Genomic DNA, 22,841 nt, shown 5'->3' on the forward strand with positions numbered 1-22,841 from the left:
TTCTAGAAGAGATTATATCGTTCTGCAGCACATATTTTCTCAAGAGATACATCTATCTATGTTTTAAATTAACGATTAGCAAAAATTTTAATTGATTCCGAGTGCCTTGAAATTTCGAATCGAGTCTGTGTGATTACGGAAGAACAGCTGATATTTCATGTTTAAAAATGGAAAATATATTTTATAATTTTTCTCTAATTTTTATTAATCTTTTCAAAGTTTTTGTTAACATCTCCTTGAAAATAATTAATTAGTGCGGTAATATCATTTGTTAAATTGATCCAAAAGAAAATTGCTTAATTAATTAGCTTTGATGAGGCAAATTGTCTCTTGAATTCTTGTTCACGTAAATTTCATTGGCGAGATGATTTATTAATCAATTAATAAATATTATTTCGTACATCAGATACAAAAAAATGAATCGTTACCAATTTGTAAATTATATTTTGATATCCACGATGTGTAGGGATATTTATTTTAATTCGATTCCAATTTTTATATAAGTGCAATCCAAAGTTCTTTTAAGTTTCATTACTTAATAATAATATCCCAAATTAAAGTTTTATTACCAAAAAGTTTATTTGAAATTTTGTTGTCATTTTTGAAGATTAATTCGCAAGATTATCTCTTTTTCGCTATTCCCAATTTCTTTAGAAATTAATTCAACGTCTTTAAGGGAAAGTTAAGAGAAAATTCGAATTAGTCTGACAAACTCGAAAGTTTGTTAAAAATATTCGTTTCTATTTTGTACACGGCATCCCGGTTTCGGTGGGATGTGGTCCAAGATACGTTATCGCAACGAGAGCAATCGCGGAGAACTTTCTCGCACGGTAACCGTAAGCGGCGCGGCGTAATTGTATGCACATTAAATGAGCTTTCGGCACTCTCGGTGATTTAGATAGCGACTTGTTTTGTAACTGCGATTGCTTCCTCGAATGAGAGCGAGCTTGAATCGAACGGCAATCGCAAATGGCACGGCGCCGGTTATCGGCGAAATCGGATATGCCAATTCGCTCGAACATCCGTCAATGCGAACGATTATCTTGTTTTCGAGCCTGCCTCATCCCGATACTAATCCTTAATCCATTGCACGTTTCGCGAAATGAGAACATTAACGGATGCCGCCATTCGCATCAGCAGAGAAATCTCACTATGTTCATGAATCATCATATTCATAAATTAGTATTAGAGATACCAAAGTTTATTTGTTAGAAAATTCCCTCTCTCTAAAGTTGCTCTTTATAAATTTATTAATTTAATATATATATATAATTAATAAAATTATTTAAATCAAAATAATATTGGTTCATTTTTCTTGAAAAGAAATGAATTTACCCGATCTTTTCAATCCCCTTTTGCATCCCTGCGAAATTTTCGCGGTGATATGCAAAAATTGTAATGACTGAAATGTAAATGAGATGTACAAATAAAAGTGATGCAAATGCCGTTAGCGAAAAGTAAAAGCCAAATTTTCCGTTTAAAAGTAAGAACATTATGCAAAAGCGCGTTCTACCTTTTGTGTGAATAGTTTTGCTTTTACGACAAAGCTTCGTATTTTAAAACGTTTGCTTGTAAACGTTTTTTTTTTTGCCATCGCTACCATACACCAGTCTACAATGTAGTCATATATAGGATTTACAATTCGTAGTAAACTTATAATTTTGCAATATGCATTACAGATATATTCCGGTAGAATTAAATTCCATAGAGTTATTATAATTATTCTATATTAATTTTGTTATCATTATGTTATCATTATGGTTTACATTTATATTCTTCAAATATACATATTATTTTTAAAGGAAAAGTTTGGAATTTTCCTCAAGTAAATTGCCAAGTAATTACTTGTCAAAACTTATTTCTGTTTTCCGAAGAACAAACATATCTTATATTCATTAATTGCTCGCGGTCAAAGTTCAATATGGTAATTAGTTATATGATAATTTTAGGAAAATACGGAATATATACAGACTCGCTACTTGTATCAGTAAATAGAGTAAATGTAGTTGAACATGATTGCGTGTTTATTGATCATGGTATATGTATACTCAGCTGATTCTGTTTTAGTTATTTATCGATTAAAACAGGCAGGTAGTATATACATACTACGCTTCATACGTTTGACTAGAACTCTAACTAGTTGAGTGGGAATTGTATCTGTAAATAATTTGCAAATATACCTGTTTTTCGACAAAGTTTATTCTGAATCAGCAAAATACCACGACGCTATGTGACAGGAAATATTGTTGTAATCTGTTTTCTGGTCGTGTAGTTTATTAATAAACATGTTATCAAGACTAAAATTCTAGTTATTTACATAGTTATTCTATATAAATAGAATACTCTAGTTAAAAATATATAGAGGTATAGGTATAAAAATATGAAATATATATATATATATATGTTGTGTGTGTGTGTGTGTGTGTGTGTATAATAGTCACGAAGGTAAAAAAAATGTGAATCCTACAGTTTCCTCTATATTTACGAAAATAATAGCGTTTGAAACACACTTGCTCCGGAAGGAATTAAAACAGGAAATTAATGTGGAATTGGATGTATATAGAGCCATCAGCATCGCACGAGACTAAAACCGCGCATATTTAGCCGGCGCTTCACGACTCGCGATATCGCTACTCGCGAATTTAGCGGGCCGCCAGGAAGATAAGTCCGCATAATCGCTCGCCATGAGATTTATGCGTCCACCCGACGATAAATCCTACCAATCTAGCGGGATTACGCGCCCGTAAATTAACGACGGTTGACACCTCCCCAGTCCGGCCGTGAACGGGAAAAGAAAACGGGTTAAAAATTTATTATTTCGCGAATTAATACACGCGCTCGTACCCGTCAATTGACGTGATTAAAAAAAAAATAATTGGTCCATCAACATCCCGATTTTGACCGTCTCAAGCATAAACATTTATTTAAATAAATAAGAAGCGATAAGAAAGCAAGCTTTTGAATAAAAAAATTAAAATTTCTTTTTTATAAAATATTTCTCTCTGTTTCTCATCTTTATTTTTTCTCTCATATAATACATACAGTATTCTTCGACTGGTACTTTCGCTCATAAAAACTTTAATTAGGAAAATAATTGAGTCCTTTGTTGCTATATACATATTTATAGTCGTCCTAATATTCCCTTTCCGAGTAATTGTTTCGGTAATAGTAAACGCGAAAAGCGCACTAGCATAATCCGAATGCGGATTAATGTGCGATTAATGATCTGAGAATTGAAAGCTCGACTCGATCAATCACTGGTGATTAATTTTAGTATGCTGTTAAGCTGTAAAGCAATTATATACGATAAAATCTACATACATTTACAAATTTAAAAATTCATCATTTTCTAAATCATTTTGTATCCAATAATAATTAAAACATTAATGAAAAATACAATACTTATGTACAGTACTGTTTTAAAACAAGAAAATTGCATACATATTATATTTTGTTAAAATAATATGAAATTTAAAAAAATACAAAATTTCCTTTTATAAATGGCAATAAAATGACTAAAATCGAAATCCAAGCAATGTGTCTCTCATGTACGGTACATATATCTCGCCGTATGTGAACCTTTGATTCCTTCGTTCTCCAGAAGGCAGACCGTACACGTGCGGCGCGATAAATTTTGTAAAAGATCGAAACACAGCTCTCTTCCGGTTAATTTAATAATATCGATAGCAGTGTTCGACCGTCGCGTGGTAAACCGCGTTGCGTTTTTGTGTTTTATTTTTGCACAATATAAATGCAATATGTCGTTCAAGGTAAATGTTACGTTGTGTTACAGACGAATTGTCCGATTGTAAATTTCTCATCGAGTATTCCTTGATATAGTCGGTGTGATGGTGTGTACATTCCGTGTATAAACACGGTAGCGAAGCAAATCTAAACGCGAAATACCGGATTCCAAGAAGTACCCCAGGTATCCGAGCGACGCGCCATTTCGTACACAAGTCTGTTTATCTGAATATCTTGGAGACAAGATAGGAATTGCAAGGATGTAAATCTTGCTCATCTTTTAGAAACAACATGTCCCGACCGAATATTATGTCTTGATGCATGTACGTTCAAAGCAAACAAATTTATTTGGCTTTCCGAGATCGACTGGTTAAAGAATAACTATTTCTGTTTCCTAAATAAGACAAATGCCTGAGAGATGTTAAAAAAGACGATCTAATTTTCTTAGCGTTTTTTTTTTGAGATTGTATATATATATATATATATATATATATATATTTTTTTTTTTTATTTGGCCAATTTAATAAGCTGAGATAATATTTTTTGTAATTTTCAAATAAAATAATACTGAAGCTACAGAACTTCAAACTCATGTTAGATTTGTGACTTTTAAATTGTTTGAACTTCTTTAGAATTGTGTGAATTTTTTTATTTCATGTTCGATTTTTTTTTCTTTCTTTTACATTCAAAAATTGTTTGTTGTTATATACTTTATAAGAAATGTTATTGGATGCCAAACAGATTACTGACAAAAAAGATTGTTGGTTTTCTTGTAAGTCGTATTACATAATTTTGATTAATAAAGCTCTAGCTATAGCATAAAAATTCAATTATCGTTTTTATTCTGGCGAACATTAAAACTAAGAGAAAATTACATTCTATGTACTTTTCGTATCTCTCGGAATTGTCCGCGGATGCGTAAAAGGAATTCCTATCGTAACTGCATTCGTATCGGAACTGCATACTAATGAAGAATTCTTCCGTTCCAATGTCAAGTTATTGGTTTATTCGTTCGCGATGGTAATGCATATTACCGGAAATGTCGTGTTTTATTTTACACAGTGACGCATGGGGCCATTTGCAAATGAAGCTGCTCGGCATAGTAGAGAGAATGCACTTCGATGTATTTTTAATGAAGCCCACAGACTCGAGAGCAGCTATATACACTACTGACTGTGCAGCAAAATTAAAGTTCCCGAAGGTGAATTGTTTTAATTAGTATCGTGCAAATTATGCTCCGGAAATAACGGCTGTTATGATAATAAATATTTATAAAATGTATTTAAATATATTATAAACAATTATATTTAATATGCATGAGATTTTAATAAAATAAAACCCTGTTTGTAGTAGAACGAGAATTTAAATAAAGCACAATGTGCGTACATACGAATTCAACGTCGAATAATATTCTTTACAATAACTTTAAGATATGTATAATTCAAGCTGATGTATTGAGACAATAAGCTTAAAAAATGCGTGACAATATTTCTGGACGAGAATATTCGTAATATTCATAAAAGCTGGACGCGAAGCTCGCGTCGCGAAAGTCGATGTCGCGAATATAAAAGCAAGTGTCATGCAGAATAGATATAACTATTAATAATTTTAATATTAAACAATCCAAGTAAAAGCTTTTTTATATAACGGATAAATCTGACAGCAAATGTCTCTTTCCTTCAGAGATGAACAAGAATCATATCATAGATATCTAAAAAATATGAAATTCTAAAATATTTCTCGCTATTTATTTATTATTTCAAATACAAATCAAAGCGATATAAATAAAAATTATAAATTTTGTTATGATCTTTATGGACAATAATTATTTCTCTTCATAAGATTTGAAATCTTTCGATAGATTTCGATATTTAATTCGATATTCTTTGATCTAAATTTAATTTTCTATTCAAATTCATCCATTAAGATACGAATCTCAGATTGAGTGAGTAATTAAGATAATAAAAAGCTTGCTGATATACCAATCATTTAATTAATAATTAATAAAAAATATAGTATATTCCGGTAACTTTATAGTACGAAAATTTTTTGACAAAGAATTAAATGTGTCCTTGATAACATGTGTCTTACTCTCTCTCTCTCTCTCTTATAACATTTATTTTACATTTCCAAATACATTTTCAATTACGAAAACGCGATTTAACTTTGCAGAAATATATTTTCTCCTCAATTAATTTTATATTTGAAAGAAAAGATTGTAAATGAATTAGCCGTTGACAGTTTTCAATGCACGATCGAAGGAACATCTTTGAATTAATGTCGAATTTAGACAATATCTTTTTTGATATCGTAGCGCACATTATTCACGATAATTATGCGCATAATAAATTATTTGTTAATGATCAATTTGCAGCGACAACAAAGGTATTCGATAATATTATTTGATCGATTTCGATTGCGCAGGAAATTCTATTACGGACATGGTAATTACTTCCTTGCTAAATTTCGAAATCGCATAAGGTATCGGGAGACCTAGCTGAAACGATAACGATCCAATCTAGAGACCTGAACTATCTTCTTGCGCAGTTCTTTATGTTCATATTACCACATACTGCGAGAAATAACAATCGTTCTGATTACCATTCTGATCGATAAATTGACCAAAAACGAATAATGAAGAAAATTAAATACGATTTTTCATACGGTAGTGTAAAAGAGATGCACATAAAAAAATGTAAGACTTGTCAAAGCATAGCATATCATAATGTAAATGAAAAAAAAAAAGTTCATGCATTATTATATTTAAAAAAGTTTATGCATTATTATATTTAAAAAAGTCTTTAATTATGTCTTAGTTTTCTCTAGTTTGGTACAATAAAAATTTGTAATACAATGAATAATTTTCATATTTCTCCTTTTTTCTTAAAAAGATATGATTATTGTTAAAATTGTTAAAATCAATTGTAAATTGAATAAATGAAAAAAATACATGCGGTAAAAAATAATGGTAACATAGTTATTTTGTAAATACACTGCATCATCAAAATATTACATCTTATTATCAAAAAATATATATGGAAAGATGAGTAAAGAGACAGAATGCTCTCCAGTGCATCTTTTATTTACTCATCTATCACATGTTACATATTGTTTACATATATATCAGACATTAAAGTTTTGTAAAATATTGAAAAGGATTGCCATCTTGGTTTCAATTTCATTATAAATTTCATGCCATGGCCCATAAACAATATCTAGAATTTGTTGAGCATTGTTTAGATATCGTCGTGTTTTTTTCAAAATATTTCTGTAAAATACATAAATAAACATGAAATGAGTATACTATAATGCATAATTGTGCAAAATACATTAAACATTAATTAAAGTAATGTAATGATATACTTGTAAAATTTTGATGCTGTGTTGGATTCCACCTGTAAATAAGTAATGCATATATCCGTTATTTTATTTAATTCGTTGCAAAGTTCTATGCTGCAAGATCCATATCTTTCTTCAATCGCCACAATAGTGTGTTCAAGATGATAAATGGCAGGCAATCGTTGATCTAATAAAGCAATTAATAAATATATGTTACTTTCTCAAGAATGCTTTTCTCTATTTCCGTAAAAAAAAAAAAGAAACGGGGTTATTGATACGAACCTATACTGACATATAATTTTGCCATCAAATCCAAGGTTGTAATAATGTCCTCATGATATTTGTATAAAACACTTTTCCTAAGAGACAAGCATTTCTTTAATTCAACAACTGCATCTTCTAAATTTCCTTCCCTTATGTAATATTCTGCTTCTTTGAAATAGTTTTTAGCATAAACTTGTGCTTGTTTTGCTTTATATATATAAGTCAATTCGAAAACTGTTGCTCCGCAATCTGAGCAAAGCATCGGAGGGTCATGCTCATCGCATAATAATAATGGTCCGCTGCATTCAGGGCACTTCAGCGCAGTAAATCTTTTCTTTTAAAGATAACAAACTTTTATAAATGTGATATACAATTTAGCATATACATGCAAAAATGGTAAATAATTTACCATAAAATTTTCATATTCTGGCATCGTACATGCTTTACAATTACATGTGAAACAATATTGACTTTCCAGAATTTCTTGCCTATCTGCTTTTGACATTCTTCTAAAGTCAACCCCTGTCTCGCACATATAATACAGGATAAAAATAATATAAAAGTCTGATATTAATAAAATATAATGCAATTTTATTATTAACTTTTAACATACCATAACAATGAAGTACTTCTTCACCTTCTTTAATATCTTGTATAGCTTTAACTACTAAAGTCTGATCTAAGAAGCTAAAAAATAATTGCATTATGTTATTTAAATAAAATAGGAAGTATTTATATCCCACTATATATTTATGCATAAAATAAGTAATTTTTTTGTTTCTTGTAAAATATCTATATATATTACCTATTAATTATATTAGGGTCACAAGAATGATTCATCATACTTGCAGAAGGATAAATTGCTGTAGCTATTCTAATTTGTTCTTCAATAAGAAGTTTATTTTCATGATCATCTGATGTCACATTTATCTTTGTGATAGCATGTCCATTACAAATAAGTTGCAGCACATGCCTCAACAATAAAGAACTTACATACAACAGTTTATCGTTTTCTGTTGCAAGATCACATTTAATATTGAATTCGTCATTAGAAAACTTTGATGCTAAGCATTCTTTAAGATTAATATCTTTAAAAAAATCTGTATACTTTGATAGATACAATGTAAGCATAACGGCTGTCTGAAAAAGGAGAGATAAGGTAAAACAGTTTATGTAGTAAAATTGGCTATACATATATATGCCATGCACTTTCTTTGCAAAAAATCATGTGACTCACAATTCCATATGAAATAACGTCGGCTGGTGCAAGTTTATTAAAATTAGTTACTAACTGTTGTACGTCATTAAATTTCTCAATATTGGTCGTAGTTGCACACATACACAATAATTTCAAAGCCAAGTGTGTTATTCCAATCTGTCGTAAAAGGCCCATTTGACTGGCAGGGCATATCCATCGATGGTGAGATAAGCATGCCTCATCCCAACAACTCATATTGCAAAATACAGTTTCCACACACTCTGTACACCTGTGTAATATGTAATATACATTACATATAACAGTTTTATATTATAAAAGTTTTACACTTTTTAAAATTGTTATTCCACATGTAACAAAAAATAATATAACTCACGGTACAGGAATATCGAGGTTGCTTTTGCAACAATTGTGACAATGTGTATTATCTTGATTGTTATTTACTAGCACAAAGGTAAATGCGTCTTCAACAAAAAGAGTTTCGCCTTTTTTGATATTTCTATTAGCTACAACATATCTCCCTTTTGCTAGGGCATATTTTACTTCTATACTCGCTGATGCAGATCGAAAATTAGGATTTTCACCAGACTTTAGACGTTTAAGTTTAGGTTGTGAAGGAGATTCTGTTACATTTACGACGTTACATGTATGATTTACATCGTTTATCTCATCAATCGTGCTTAAAGATTGCAGTTTTATTTCGTTCATTTTCTGTAATCGCTCTGCACAAATTTTATTAAAATTTTAATTGAAAATATTAAAAATATAAAAGATGTCTATAGTAATATTTTTTTATAAAGTAAATACTTGCCCCTCTGTTCATTTGTCATATCATATTGACTTGAATTGTTCAGTTCAGAAATAATTCGAGCAGCTAGTATTTTGTTATTTAGCTTTAAGTAACACTCAACTATACGCAGATATAGTTTACCACGTGATTTCTCCGGATAGCCTAATTTGATTGCCAGTTCAATATCTTTGATACAATCCTTTGCAAAAGATTGATAAATTATATTTACAAATAAAATCTTATAACTTTTAGGCAGTTACTATAAACGAACTAAATTATAAATTAAATAACTAACTAAATTATGATCTTTGAATATAATTCAATTTGATTACTTACTTGCCATCTTTCCAAATAAAATAAAGATGCTGATCTATTTGCAATTGCTACTGGCAGATCTAGACTACCTGATGGAGCATATATTGCACTTTTTGTATACAATTTCAGAGATGTGTTATAATTTTTTGATTGAAATTCTTTGTTCCCTTCTGTTTTATAAAACATTGATGTTTCCAGATTTTTTCTTTCTTTTCTCGTCTCTTTTTTATCATAAAGTTTGCTTAGCCATAAAGATAGAAATTGTCTGCATCATAATTAAAACTATATTATATGCGAGCATATTATTACTAATTACAATACATAATTAAGAAGTTGATAGATAATTACGAAACCCATAATTTAATTTAAACATTATACAAACACAAGTATAATATATATTAATTAATTAAAATAATTAGGAAATATAGAGACGACTCGGCTCGCAATTCAAGATGAAATACAGATAAACTATAAACTCTTTATTGTTTTGCTAAAACTGTCAGAAATAAAATGCGTAGAAATTCAGATCAAATTGCAATTAAATTACAAAATGTTTCTTTGAAGAAATTTATATCTATACTCACGTAACCTGCTGATTGGTCAATAAACGAGACATTAGCTCACTTTCGCATTTCATACTTTTTATATCATTTTGAAATTTGTTCGGTTCCGAAATATGATTCAAATAATCGACGACATTATCCCAACGCATCTCGACCACGTTTCTTGCAGTGTACATTTAAAATAGAAAGATAAATACAACTCTCTCTTGAAAAAATACACAACGTCTCTTTGCTGCTATTCGCTAGTGACGTATGACGTGACGACGCGACACTCGCGACAGTTTATTGATGCAGCAACTACAAACCACGCCACTTCCGTTTCCTTTAGTTAAATCTCTCACACTTCCGATATTTCAAAAACACGTTTTCGCTCATGCAAAAAAGAAAAGAGAGAAAGAAAAAATATACGAAAATGTATTGGTTTTAGCGAATAAATAATGTTAAGCTTTATTATTTAATTATTTAATAATGTTAAGCTTTAATATTTAATTATTTAATATTAAGCATTTTAGTGTTTGTTATATCTCGTAGTATTTAAAATTTTAATTATAAAGCCGGAAATGAGATAAGATTATTTTATCGGGGAACTTAGATAAGTATTTATACGAGAAATAAGAGAAATTGTGATTTTCAAAACGCAGAAGTTTTGTCTATTGTAATTGTTATATTTTGCTATAATCTTTACCGTATATATCATAACCGTGTTCCTTTTTCATTTCTAAGGAATCTTGTTGTTAATTATTATTCGTATTAATTAATTTTTTCATTTATATATATATATGATTGCGCGATGGTAAGAATACTGTCAGCTCCTAGGTTTTCGTAAAATGTCATACAAAAAAATCACATTTTTTTTATAATATTGTTTTTTTACAGTTTAAAAAAGTACTTTTTGTATTGTGCAAATTTTATTTAGGTCTCTAATTAAAACCGGAAATGCAAAAGAGTCTATTTTTTCGGGATTTAGATATATATCTTTATACGCAAAATACATGAAAAATTAATTTTTAAATTAGAGATATATTCTAATATAATTTAAATTGTGTCCTATAATTTTAATTGTTTTTTTTAATATTAAAAAATTCTAATTATTATAAGTTCTTGTAAAATATCATGTATTGGTTTCAGCGCAAAAATAGAAGTTTCTTTTACATCTCGTGTGGGAACCTACTCAGAACGCTGCAAGAATACTATTCTTTTTAATAATAAAAATATCTATCAAATTTAAAAGTCTTTTTTTCTCTTGTTTCATTCAAATAATGAGACCAAATTAATGCGCGTACAATTGCAATTTTTAACAATTAATATGCAAATAATAAATACTCACCCTTGGGTTGCTCCGCCGGTGCAGGATACCTCTCCTAGGCCTCCTCCTCCTTCTCTCAGATTAATTCACACGCGCGATACTTTAAACGATACTCCCGCACTTTTATTAAAACATACTTCCGCACTTGTTTCACACGCGCGATACTTTGAACGACACTCCCGCATTTTCGAATTTCGGCACAATCGAACCCCGTTTCACACGAGAATCACTGCGAGCCGACAAGTCGGGAATTCACCGTTTACTCCGAGCAAAGGTTAAGCGAGCAAGGGAAAAAGACGAAATCGATTGATGAAATCGACGCTCAATTCTTGTCCTTATCGAGGGCCGATTCGAACTTCATTAGGTATATATATTCATATTACAAAATTATATACATATAACGTGAGATTATATTTGAGTGATGATTATATTTGAGAATAAGAAATGTAGATAAAAATCTATATTTAGGAAAAGTATTTAAGAATATGCGCAGCTCTTCGTACCACTACGTTACTCTTTGAGTGTCGCCGTACGAATGATAACACCATATATATAAACATAAACAATAGGGTCGCGAAGGCCGAGCACTATGTTATTGAAAAGTTGTTGCCAAAATATTTTACGTACTATAATATATTATATTATTTGTATGTATATACGCGGAGTATTAAAGTATAAAATATATTTGTAATTATGATTAATTGAACGATTGATGTATCACGAAGCCTTCCGTTAATTAGTCAATTTGCGATTTGATTGTTTAATTGCGCGATAATCTTAATCCGAACCATGCCGTCGAAGGATAAAGCATTGAACGAAATATATGTAACTTTAAATATTTTTGAAGAAATAATTATTGCTTATAAGAATCGCAACAAAACAAATAATTCATAATTTTGATTCCGGTCTTGATTAAATGTATATATACATGATTTGAAATACACGCTAAAAGACCTATAGTACCGATATAATTACGTTTAGTTAATATTATAATTATAATTATAATAAATTATAATTATTATTTAAATAAGCAAAAGCTAACTAATTATTAATCTTATCAAACTATGTCACTATACTTATCGCGATCGCGTTTAGGAAATGAATTTAACGGAGCGTCACTGCTACTTTACGGTTTCAGTGTTGTCGTGCGAATGATAACACGTAGGAAAGGAATTCGAACGTCTCATCCCACTACAGTTGTCATATAAACAAAGCCGTAATACGTAAACAATAGCAAATGTTTACGTTGCCAAGGCCGAATATCATGTTATTGTTAATTCGCTGCCGAGTATTTTCTGTGACGTATATACAAACGGAATATTAAATTACACAAAAATTTTAAATTATAGATCAATTATAAAAATAGCTATTAATATATCACGTAATGCATTAATGGAACATTGCGTTACTAATACATGAATTCCTTTCTTATAAGAGAACTGCGCGAACTAGAAAATTCTGATTGTCGCCGAGTTTCACGGTTTTACCGCACTTTGCGATTAAGTTATTAACGTGCCAAAAAAGTACATTTATAATCTATTCAGGTTTTTTTATCTAAAAGTTGACTCACTTGATTTTTTTTAAAAATATTTTACAATTTTTTTTTCATGGTAATTTTACGGAGTAAACATTCACAGAATGGGACAAAAATTATTTAAGAAAAGCATTTTTTTATTAAATAATTATTCTGAAATGTCAAACATGTAATATGTAAATAATGTAATAATAGAGTGCTAATGTTTACGCCGCTAAAGCTGAATATGTTATTGATAATTCGTTGCCGTGATATTTTATAAATTTTTATCGTATTATATTATATGTACACGCAAAATAATGTATAAAAATATTTTAAATTGCAGATTAATTATTTATTAGACAATTGATTTATTAAATTTATTGTAAAAATATTTCTATATCTTCTATATGTATATATTCAAAAATTATAGGAAAAAGATCATTAAGAAAATTAATTTGAAAAAATTTATTTCATTTATCATGCACATAAAATTAGTTCATTGTCAGTAATATAATTTTTATTATCGTTGTCCGTACATACTATTATATATCATACAATTATAAGACATCACGCATATTTAATAAAACATTAATAAATTTATATTATTTCTCCACATTTTTTATCTACAATTATTTAGCACAGACATACACTAATTAGCCGTTTTATCGAGATACCGAAAAATAAATCTGGTATATGTATTTTAGTTCCGCTGAATCTAAAATGGATTATTCAATTAGCTGCTGTACCAGCTGACGATCAGCTGATAGGATTGAAGTGACGGCCACAAGCGTAGGCAAGTATAGGCTGCGTTCCGATATTCACTGTCACTACAGTAAAGATCTATAGTGTACGTAACGTAAACTATAGATTTTTAATAGTGAGTCGTGCAGTGAATATCGGAACGCAGCCATGCTCATTAATACATAATAATACTGGCAGAGTATGGTGGCTTTGATTATAAAGTTAAGGCTAATAAATTGATAAATAAATCATATTCGATCGATATTTAGTCGTGAGTTGAAAAGTAAAGAAGCTAAAGTTGCGGAAACATGCCTCAGGGAAGGCGAAAAACTCCATTCAGTGGAAAGGCTAAGAAGCTGCAAATGCAGGTTAAAAAGCAACGGCAACGACCAACTTGGCTCGGTATATGTCAATATTTTTATTAAAGACTTAATGGCATTTGGAAAATTTAGATCTTGATATCTAATAGTTTTATTATTTTTAAGATGTTATCTATAAAATGTTATCTTATTGATAAATCTTTTATTTTTTTTTATCTTTTTTTTTTATATATTGCATTTTTTACACAAATTTGTAATCTTTATAAATTTAAAGATAACAAAGATTTGTTATTGGGATTAAAATATAAAAACTATATTACTGAATACATTATTTTCTAATTTTATTAGGAAATAGATTAATGAAATATATTTTTTCTTGCACATATTTTACTTTTAGCAAATTATATTCTAATCATAAAATTACTTACCATATTTTACATCTGAGATTTTTATCATAGTGATAGCAATTTATGATTATCACTGTGAAAGATATAAAATAACAATGTGTATGTTTATATATTACTAATAAATCAAGAGGATGATGAAGATAACTGCTCTAGCAATGCGAGCAATGCAGAGTATGGGAGACAAGTACAAAAGATAAATAAGCAACCAAAAGATAACAAATCTTCAAGGAATAGATATGCATTACAATTTTTTCAAGAAACTAAGGAAGAATTGCGAAAACGCAAGGAACAAGCCTTAAGAAGTATTGAGCCTGTAAGCCTCAAGGATCAAGAAATTTCTGATAATTATTTTCCTCCTGGGATTGACATACCAAAGCGACCTCCATGGGATTTTAATATGACCAGAGAGCAATTAGATATAAGAGAACAGAGATATTTCACAGTATGCAGTTATGAATCTGTGTTAAATAAAATCCTAGCTTATGTTGAACTTATTTTTACCTAACATTACAATTCTTTATATTTAGGAATACTTAAAGAACATGGAAGAATTAGGTAGTTTGAGTTACTTTGAACTGAATTTAGAAACTTGGCGACAATTGTGGAGAGTTTTAGAGATGTCGGACATTCTGTTGATTATTGTCGATATTCGATACACTGTTCTGATGTTTCCTCCATATTTATACCATTATGTGACGAACGAGTTGCAAAAAGATATGATTTTGGTATTAAACAAAGTTGATCTAGCGCCTCCAGCTTTGGTAGTGGCTTGGAAGGAATACTTTCGCAGTCAATATCCAAAATTACACATTTTAATGTTTACTTCATATCCTACTTACAATCTTCGTGGTAATATGAATAATGAGGAGGGTATAAAGAAAAGACGTCGTAAGGGAAAATTACGGATGGCTGCAGAAGGAGCGCAAAAGTTACTGGAAGCTTGTAAAGACATTGTCAAGGATAAGGTCGATCTAAGCTCTTGGCATGAGAAGATTCAGGAGGAGATGCACTCGGAATACGATCTAGATGACATAGATCATAAAGATAATGTTACAATACAGAAGGAGGATACTACTTATTTTGAACATGAAAAATATAAAAATGGAGTTCTGACCATTGGATGCATTGGAACACCAAACGTTGGAAAGTCGTCTTTAATGAATGCATTGATGGGTATGTAAGACTTCTTAATTTATAATCAATAATTTAAAAAAATATTCTTATATCAAATATATTTAATTCTAAGTCAGAGAAATAAAATTGTATTGAGATTCATAATAGCAGACAAACTTCGATCAAATAGTTATATTTGTTATTAAATATGAGATGTTAGTAGAATCTCTCTGATATCTATTTTGCAGGCAAAAAGGTCGTAAGCGTGTCTCGCACACCCGGCCACACCAAACACTTTCAAACCATTTACCTTACGAAGACTGTATGCTTATGCGATTGCCCTGGTTTAGTTTTTCCCTCAACTGTACCAAAACAATTGCAAATATTAATGGGCTCGTTTCCGATCGCTCAAGTCAGAGAACCGTACACAACTATTAAGTTTCTGGCTGAAAGAATAGATCTACCGAAATTGCTGAGGATTTCTCACCCAGAAAATGATGATACATGGTCTGCTATGGACATCTGCGATGGTTGGGCTATAAAAAGGGATTTTAGGACGGCCCGAGCGGCTAGATTGGACACATATAGAGCGGCAAATTCATTGCTACGAATGGCATTAGAAGGAAAGATTTGTTTGTACATATATCCACCAAATTGGACTATTGATAAAGGTATTACTCTTCCTTCATCCTTTTTTATTTGTTAAAATATTTTTTTTTATAAAAATTTATTCAATAAAATATATTATTGCAAATACTTTCACAATTTAAAAATTATGAAAGAGGTACACACTTGAGAAATTATATTTGGAATAAATGATGTACATTTTTTAATGAATTTTGTTTTCAGAAAAATGGGAAAATCATGCAGATGTTGAAATAGTCAAATGGATTCAAGCTAGAAATCAAGAAAATGATCCCGATACACAAACTGAATACATATCTTCCGAAGATGAAGAAGAAGACAACGAAAAACAAGAACAAAAATATCCTCCAGATGCAACGAATAATGATTCAACGGAATCGTCGAGTGAAGACAATGATATACCGCTTGTAGCTAATAAGTTTTCAGCATTGTCTGCAGAACAATAAAATGATTTATTTTAGTCTTTCAGATTTTTTATTTTTATCCCTTTTTATACACATATATTTCTTTCTTAATGTATAATGAGCAATCTGCTGATGATAATGGAGAATAGTCGGCTGATCTTTCTGTGTTTTCGCCCGCGAAACACGATCATCACTATGACAGAACATTACAAGTAAAAATAGATTATTTTACAAGTCGCTATTATATTTTTTCGTTTTTCTACTGTTGTTTTACTGTGCGCATGAATTATTTACAATGTAATTCTAGTTTGCAACTATTCTGGTGTTACTTTGGTCCACTATAAACTGATAACCAAAAAGATTTTTTTCCTTTAACTATGATAAGCTACACCATTGCACAACTTGTACAGAGACAAAATGTACATTATTAAAATCGTCTACAACGATACATTTTTACGTAACAAATAATCTCTACTATCCTATGACAATTATAATATAAAACAATGCAAGAGAAATAAACAATTTTTATTTTTTCAAAAATATTTTGTTCACTCTGATATTTTTTATGCAAAGCAGATATTTCTCAATTGCGGTTTTTCTATAAGACAGTTGACTCAGAGAAATATCCTATATTCATTAACTCTACTGAGATCCATTTATAGAGTCGAATGTCCATTAATCTGAACGCTGTAAAATAATTTTAATTTTTATAAATCAACAAAAAAAACTTGAAAAAATTAATCCAATATCATATATTGATTTATGTTGATTTTATGAAACTTAATAATATAGAAACACGATTATATATATTTATACCTTCAAATCGTCAAAAATTGTTCTCTACGTACCGAAAATAGCAATTGTACATTGCGACGAATAGCATTTAAGCTCCTAAGATCTTTTTCACGGAGTAACCTGGTATTGCATAAAAGAATAAGAGTATAAGTAAGATCAAACCGATTGCAACTATAGCTTTCAAAATAGCCCATTTGTAATTATGCCAAACTATGTATTTGATGGACTTTAGTGGATTAAGAAACCACATAAAGGATGCGTCTGGTCGACTGCAAAGAAAAATAAAAAGATATTAAATATAAAGAGAGACATAAGAAAAAAAACTTATTATATATGTATAATATTATATTATTATATTAACTTTGGTTTTTCCAATGGATCCGGCTCGTTTCTACCAAAGCCAGCAGGATTTTTTTCAGCCTCCTCTTTCGTGAGTAGATGTATCTCAGCTTCAACCTTGCCCTATACAAAGTATAACAAAATATACATACATTCAATAAAATACATATGTATAATAAAAAAATATAAAAAATATTTTATATCTTATATACATATATATTCCCTAATAAACTTAAGATGTTTATATATATGTTGTTTGATATATGATGTTTATATGATGTTTATGTTGTTTATATATATGATGTTTAGAGTCATTTCTATTTATAAAATCACGTAGCATATTATATAAATATACATATAATATTCTGTAGATTTATTTTTTATATTAAAATTGTCAACTTACTGTTAGTTCCATATCCTCGTTTTCTTTTTTCACATAAAACGGCCACCAGCCTTTTATACGTTTCTGCTTAAAGATGTTGACTGTTGGCACAGAGCCGTCCGTCTTCAGCATACTCAATGAGCAAAGTTTACTGTTTTTTGCTCCTCGGGGAAATCGATTGAGATCGAGAGTTATAGCACCTAGAAAATCGTCTGCAGAAAAGTGATCTGCATCCCAGACCTGCAAAGAGCATCCTTATTATCTATTTGAATGAGATTGCGAAAGCAATGATTATTCACGCGTTCGGAATTACCTGCAATTCCAGACGTGCTGGTATCTTGCACTCCGTTTCGTCCCAACTAAATAGGCTTTCTTTACGATTAATAACAATCTTTTCCTCTGCTACCAGATAATCAAATGGAAATATGAAGCGCCAATTGAAATTTCCTTCGCCGGTTAATGATCGATAATGAATATCAGTGGATTGACAATCTTCTGGTCCTTTTAACCATCTATTAAAAGTAATAGATATATAAAATAAAATTTTCTCTATCTTTTTCTTTACATATATAATTATATAATATATAATTATTAGATAAATGTACAAACGATTATATTTTAAAAGTTATAAGAATATTTTAAAAATTAAAGTTCTACAAAATTGAATGTAAAATATAGAAATACAAATTTATCGAACACATATATCTCTATTTTTTAACAAGATTTTTAACATCTTATTTATTATATATATATATATATATATATATATATATATATATACACATATATTATTTAAAATATATTTACATAAATAGAACTTATTTTTAATTAAATTTAATTAATTCTATTCTGAAATTTAAAAGAAAAAATTATATACAAATTATATTCACATTTTTGATGAATTATTATTAGGATTTTTTAACAATTTGCTTGTACATTTAAATAGCCGTTTCAAAAGATCTTAACCAAATTTTTTTTCTTTAGAAGTATTTACCCCTTTACATAAATATCGCTCATCTTCTCGCCAGTAAAGAAAGCATCATCCTCTAGGACGACATCATCCGTATTCCATATTATAATTCTCAATTCATAACTCTTGGGCTTTCTAGGTGAAATATCGATAGATGATCCAGGTGAAGGCATATCCATTGGAAACATGTCTACCCACATTTCCAATTTTCCCTGTTCAATTCCGGGTTTTTCCGGATTATAGAGCGGTCGGGTTTCTACGTGCTCGGGAACTAGGGCGCAACCTATTCGCGGAAAGCTACTCCATTGATGGAGAACTGCTAAAGCAAGATGTTCTTCCATTCCTGAAAAAATAATCAAAGAAGATTTTATATTAAAGTGATCGGAACTACATATTTGAAAGCTCCATTAATTATGTATATAATATATAATAACAATTAACAAATAAATACGTATAGAATAATAAAGTAAATAAATAAATGTACACAAAGATTATCGCGTAGAAATATATATGATAATTAATTTATTGTTAAAATTGCGAATGTATGAACCTTGCGTATTTTTTTATATCAAAATCTCTTCACATACCCTTTGTATGCACGTAATATTCCATTTCATCATTTGAAAGAGAAAATGTTTTTCTTCCAATTGTAACGCGTCCGTGAGAATATACTGGTCCATCGATTTTGCCATCTTTGCATAATTTCGAAAGTATCTGAGTCGGCTTCATTGCATCTCTCCATTTATTATATCCCGTTCTGAAATAAAAATAACATCTAATCAATTTCGTATTGAATTTTATTTAAATTTTCAAATTTGGTCCTCTTATCTTAACATATGTTGACATAAACGTATAATTTATTAATGTGAAAATATATATGAATAATTGTAACACACACACTCTTAAAAAGAAGGCACAAATTAGATTAAACGAGATTGCAGTGTAAACGTAATCTTTGGTTCAGAAAAGCTCGTAAAAATAAATCACAGCATGTATTTTTTTCATTTGCCAGTTTTAAGTAAATAGTTGTTGCTGATGCGATAAAAAAATTGCTCCACTGTTAGATTACCGAATTGCGTGACATGATTTATTTTACTGCTCAGACCTGAAAGTTATTTGCAATGCACGTCGTAGTAATTGCCATTCATTAGACTCACTCTTCGTATTTTTTCGCGAGTCCGCATGTAGCGCGATGTCTGCTATAGAAACGATTTTCTAAATCAATTTTGGTCTCCCCAATCATATCATCTGTTCCGACCAAGTCCCAATCTAGAACTTGCACGGTGAGCAGGGAGTCCTGTGGAAACGTTGCTTCGATCTCAAAGCACCTTAAAAAACGCAAATTTTGTTATTAGATTATAAATAAGCATAAAGAACAAATCTAATTTGTTCCTTGAGATGAAAAAATAGATAAGAATGCAAATGTTAAAAAAGCAAACATATAGTTACACGCAAAATAAAAGAAAAAAATTAATTAAATAATAAATGAAAGAGAGAAATAAAAACTTTGCAAAGCATGTGAACAATATGCTCTTTATAATAAAATTAAATTACATAATTTACTAGAAATATGTAAAAATTAAAATTGTCAATATTCTGATAAAAATTTAATTTTTATAAGCTATAATTTTTAAACCAATTTTTATATTATCAAAGTTCTTGATTGGAATATTATATCATTGTTATAATATTATAGTATATAGAACACATACTTTCCAAAAACAGGATTTAGTTGTTTCGATACATAATTTTCCTTGTCACTGATTCTTTTTCCTCCCAATTGTAAGACCACATAGGGATCCGCTTTCCCATTCAGATCGCAAGGATGAAGATCGTTAGCTTTGACGATGTAAACCCGTACCAGGACGTGAATAGGCTCGTTCGACGGGACACCCTGAAAGAATCCGTACTGCGGATCGAAACCCATCACAGTATGATTCACCAGATCCTTAGGCAGCGGCCATTTATAGACCTTCAGTGCACCCTTGAAGCTGCCAACAATTCTTGATTCGTCTTCGGTCTCGTCGCCGGTTTTTTTCCCGCGATACAGCTCAAATGTGTGCAACCATTCTTTGAATTGCTCAAATTCAGGCTGTGTTTCCAGCTCTCCGGGATAAATCTTGAGGAGAGCGGTCTTTTTGATCTTGTATTGGGCTTGTTTTGGACTGAGCTTCGAGACGAATCTTGTTGCGTGCGTTGGTGATTTTAAGCCGAACAACTTTTTCGTATGAGTAATTCCGGAAATCTTCTCGCCCGAAGCAGCTAACTGGTTTTGCGCAATAGCTTCGTCTAAGAACATCGGTAACGTTCCGTTCGGTTGGCTCTGAAATATGGATTTCTCCTTACGTAATTCTTTGTTCTCTTCAATCATCGCCTCCACGGACGCGAAGTACTTCGTCCACCAGTCTTGACAGCCATCTTCATCCTCTAACGCGCCTAAATCACCTAAAAATATTTTTAAAAAATCTGCCATATAAATTGTACTTGAAATTAAATATAATTAATAAAAATATATATAACAGAATATTGCCTGAGAAAAAAATTATTAAAATATCTCAATCTTAAATAAATTTTTCGATTTTAAATACATAATTAAATATGACACTTGGATAAACACACCTATGCTGTTGTCATTGGTTAAGCTCTGCTTTCTGCGTATGTTTTGCTCTGTTTTGTCTTTTTTTGTAGAACCACCTCCTATGTCGAATCCCAGAGTAATGATAGTATCACCGTTATTAGATTCCAAATCGGTTAATGAATCAGGCAACGATGTTTGTTGATATCTTGTTTTAGATGAGTCAAGAGCTATAATAAACATATAAAATTTAGAAATTAAAGCGCTGAAAATAATGCAGATCTAATTCACAAAAAATTATATACTTGTAACAAAATCGATTTAATTCTAACTATAATTTTATAAAAAAAATAACAATTTAATTTTTTTGTAGCTATTATATTTTGTAGTTATTTTGTAGCTATTATATTTTGTAGCTATTTTGTAGCTATATTGAAATATGTATAATATTATAGGTAACTTAATTCTTAATAAAAAGAATATTTTATTATATATCTCATAATTAAAATAAATATATTCTTTAATAATGAAACTATTATTATTACTCTGGTAATGTAGACATACTTATTTAAATTACGTATATTATATTAATATTTCTATTTATTGCATAAAGTTTGATTTATCGCAATTACAAAGCTTTATAGCGTTTCAAAATTAATTACACAATTACCCGTATATTGTAGTTGATATAAGCTCTTCTTTCTTTCTTGAGCATCCTTTGCTCTTTTGGTCAAAGGATAGTACATATATTTATGAATCGAATTGATGGTGTGAGTACCGACGAGGGTATATCTGCCGAAACTCCGACAATCCACCGCTCTTATAGTCAATGGCGGTCGATAAAGTTCTTGTTCGGGAAGTTCCAATTCCAGAAATTTAATCGGCGTGTTAAAATTTGGATTTTTCTTCGCGTTTGCTATGACAGACGAGTAAAGAATGTGTCCGGCGCATTCGACGTCCACGCGCGGTTTATCGACAGTCAAAAGATGAATTCTTTTCAAATCTCGTAAACCCCAGAAAAGCACCTCGATTCTAAAATGGTCATTACGATGATTACATTATTATGTCTACATAGTTATGTAAAAACAAATTATTTT

The 22,841-nt window shown here is 30.1% G+C and overlaps 3 protein-coding genes across 7 annotated transcripts in view; 1 reads left to right on the top strand and 2 right to left on the bottom strand.

Annotated features, from left to right (window-relative positions):
• Positions 1-6,810: 6,810 nt before the first annotated feature.
• LOC126854683 (SET and MYND domain-containing protein 4-like) lies at positions 6,811-10,540 on the bottom strand. Its single transcript, XM_050601645.1, has 11 exons — positions 10,253-10,540; positions 9,690-9,933; positions 9,375-9,552; positions 8,940-9,285; positions 8,585-8,834; positions 8,153-8,487; positions 7,961-8,034; positions 7,757-7,869; positions 7,366-7,681; positions 7,108-7,270; positions 6,811-7,012 (listed from the first exon to the last, which is right to left on the bottom strand). Exons 1-11 carry the CDS (start codon positions 10,405-10,407, stop codon positions 6,868-6,870), a joined length of 2,319 nt encoding a protein of 772 aa, XP_050457602.1. The 5' UTR covers positions 10,408-10,540; the 3' UTR covers positions 6,811-6,867.
• Positions 10,541-13,867: 3,327 nt separating this feature from the next.
• Positions 13,868-16,742, top strand: LOC126854694 (guanine nucleotide-binding protein-like 1). Its single transcript, XM_050601668.1, has 5 exons — positions 13,868-14,196; positions 14,650-14,963; positions 15,049-15,694; positions 15,883-16,305; positions 16,484-16,742. The coding sequence occupies exons 1-5, from the start codon at positions 14,103-14,105 to the stop codon at positions 16,723-16,725; spliced, it is 1,719 nt and encodes a 572-aa protein (XP_050457625.1). The 5' UTR covers positions 13,868-14,102; the 3' UTR covers positions 16,726-16,742.
• Positions 16,736-22,841, bottom strand: part of LOC126854675 (otoferlin-like) — a 34,267-nt gene continuing 28,161 nt past the window's right edge. For 4 of the 5 annotated variants that reach the window (XM_050601618.1, XM_050601617.1, XM_050601615.1 and 1 more), the window contains 10 exons: positions 22,415-22,776; positions 21,789-21,974; positions 20,882-21,614; positions 20,327-20,497; positions 19,757-19,926; positions 19,194-19,512; positions 18,513-18,711; positions 18,221-18,439; positions 17,840-17,940; positions 16,736-17,747 (listed from right to left, as the gene is read on the bottom strand). In XM_050601618.1, the coding sequence (XP_050457575.1) occupies positions 17,567-17,747; positions 17,840-17,940; positions 18,221-18,439; positions 18,513-18,711; positions 19,194-19,512; positions 19,757-19,926; positions 20,327-20,497; positions 20,882-21,614; positions 21,789-21,974; positions 22,415-22,776 (2,641 nt within the window). In that variant the 3' untranslated portion in view covers positions 16,736-17,566. The remainder of the gene's footprint in view (positions 17,748-17,839; positions 17,941-18,220; positions 18,440-18,512; positions 18,712-19,193; positions 19,513-19,756; positions 19,927-20,326; positions 20,498-20,881; positions 21,615-21,788; positions 21,975-22,414; positions 22,777-22,841) is intronic. The other variant, XM_050601616.1, reaches the window with a different exon arrangement.

The sequence above is a fragment of the Cataglyphis hispanica genome, chromosome 14 (genome assembly GCF_021464435.1).
Source record: "Cataglyphis hispanica isolate Lineage 1 chromosome 14, ULB_Chis1_1.0, whole genome shotgun sequence".
NCBI classification, from domain to species: Eukaryota; Metazoa; Arthropoda; class Insecta; order Hymenoptera; family Formicidae; genus Cataglyphis; species Cataglyphis hispanica.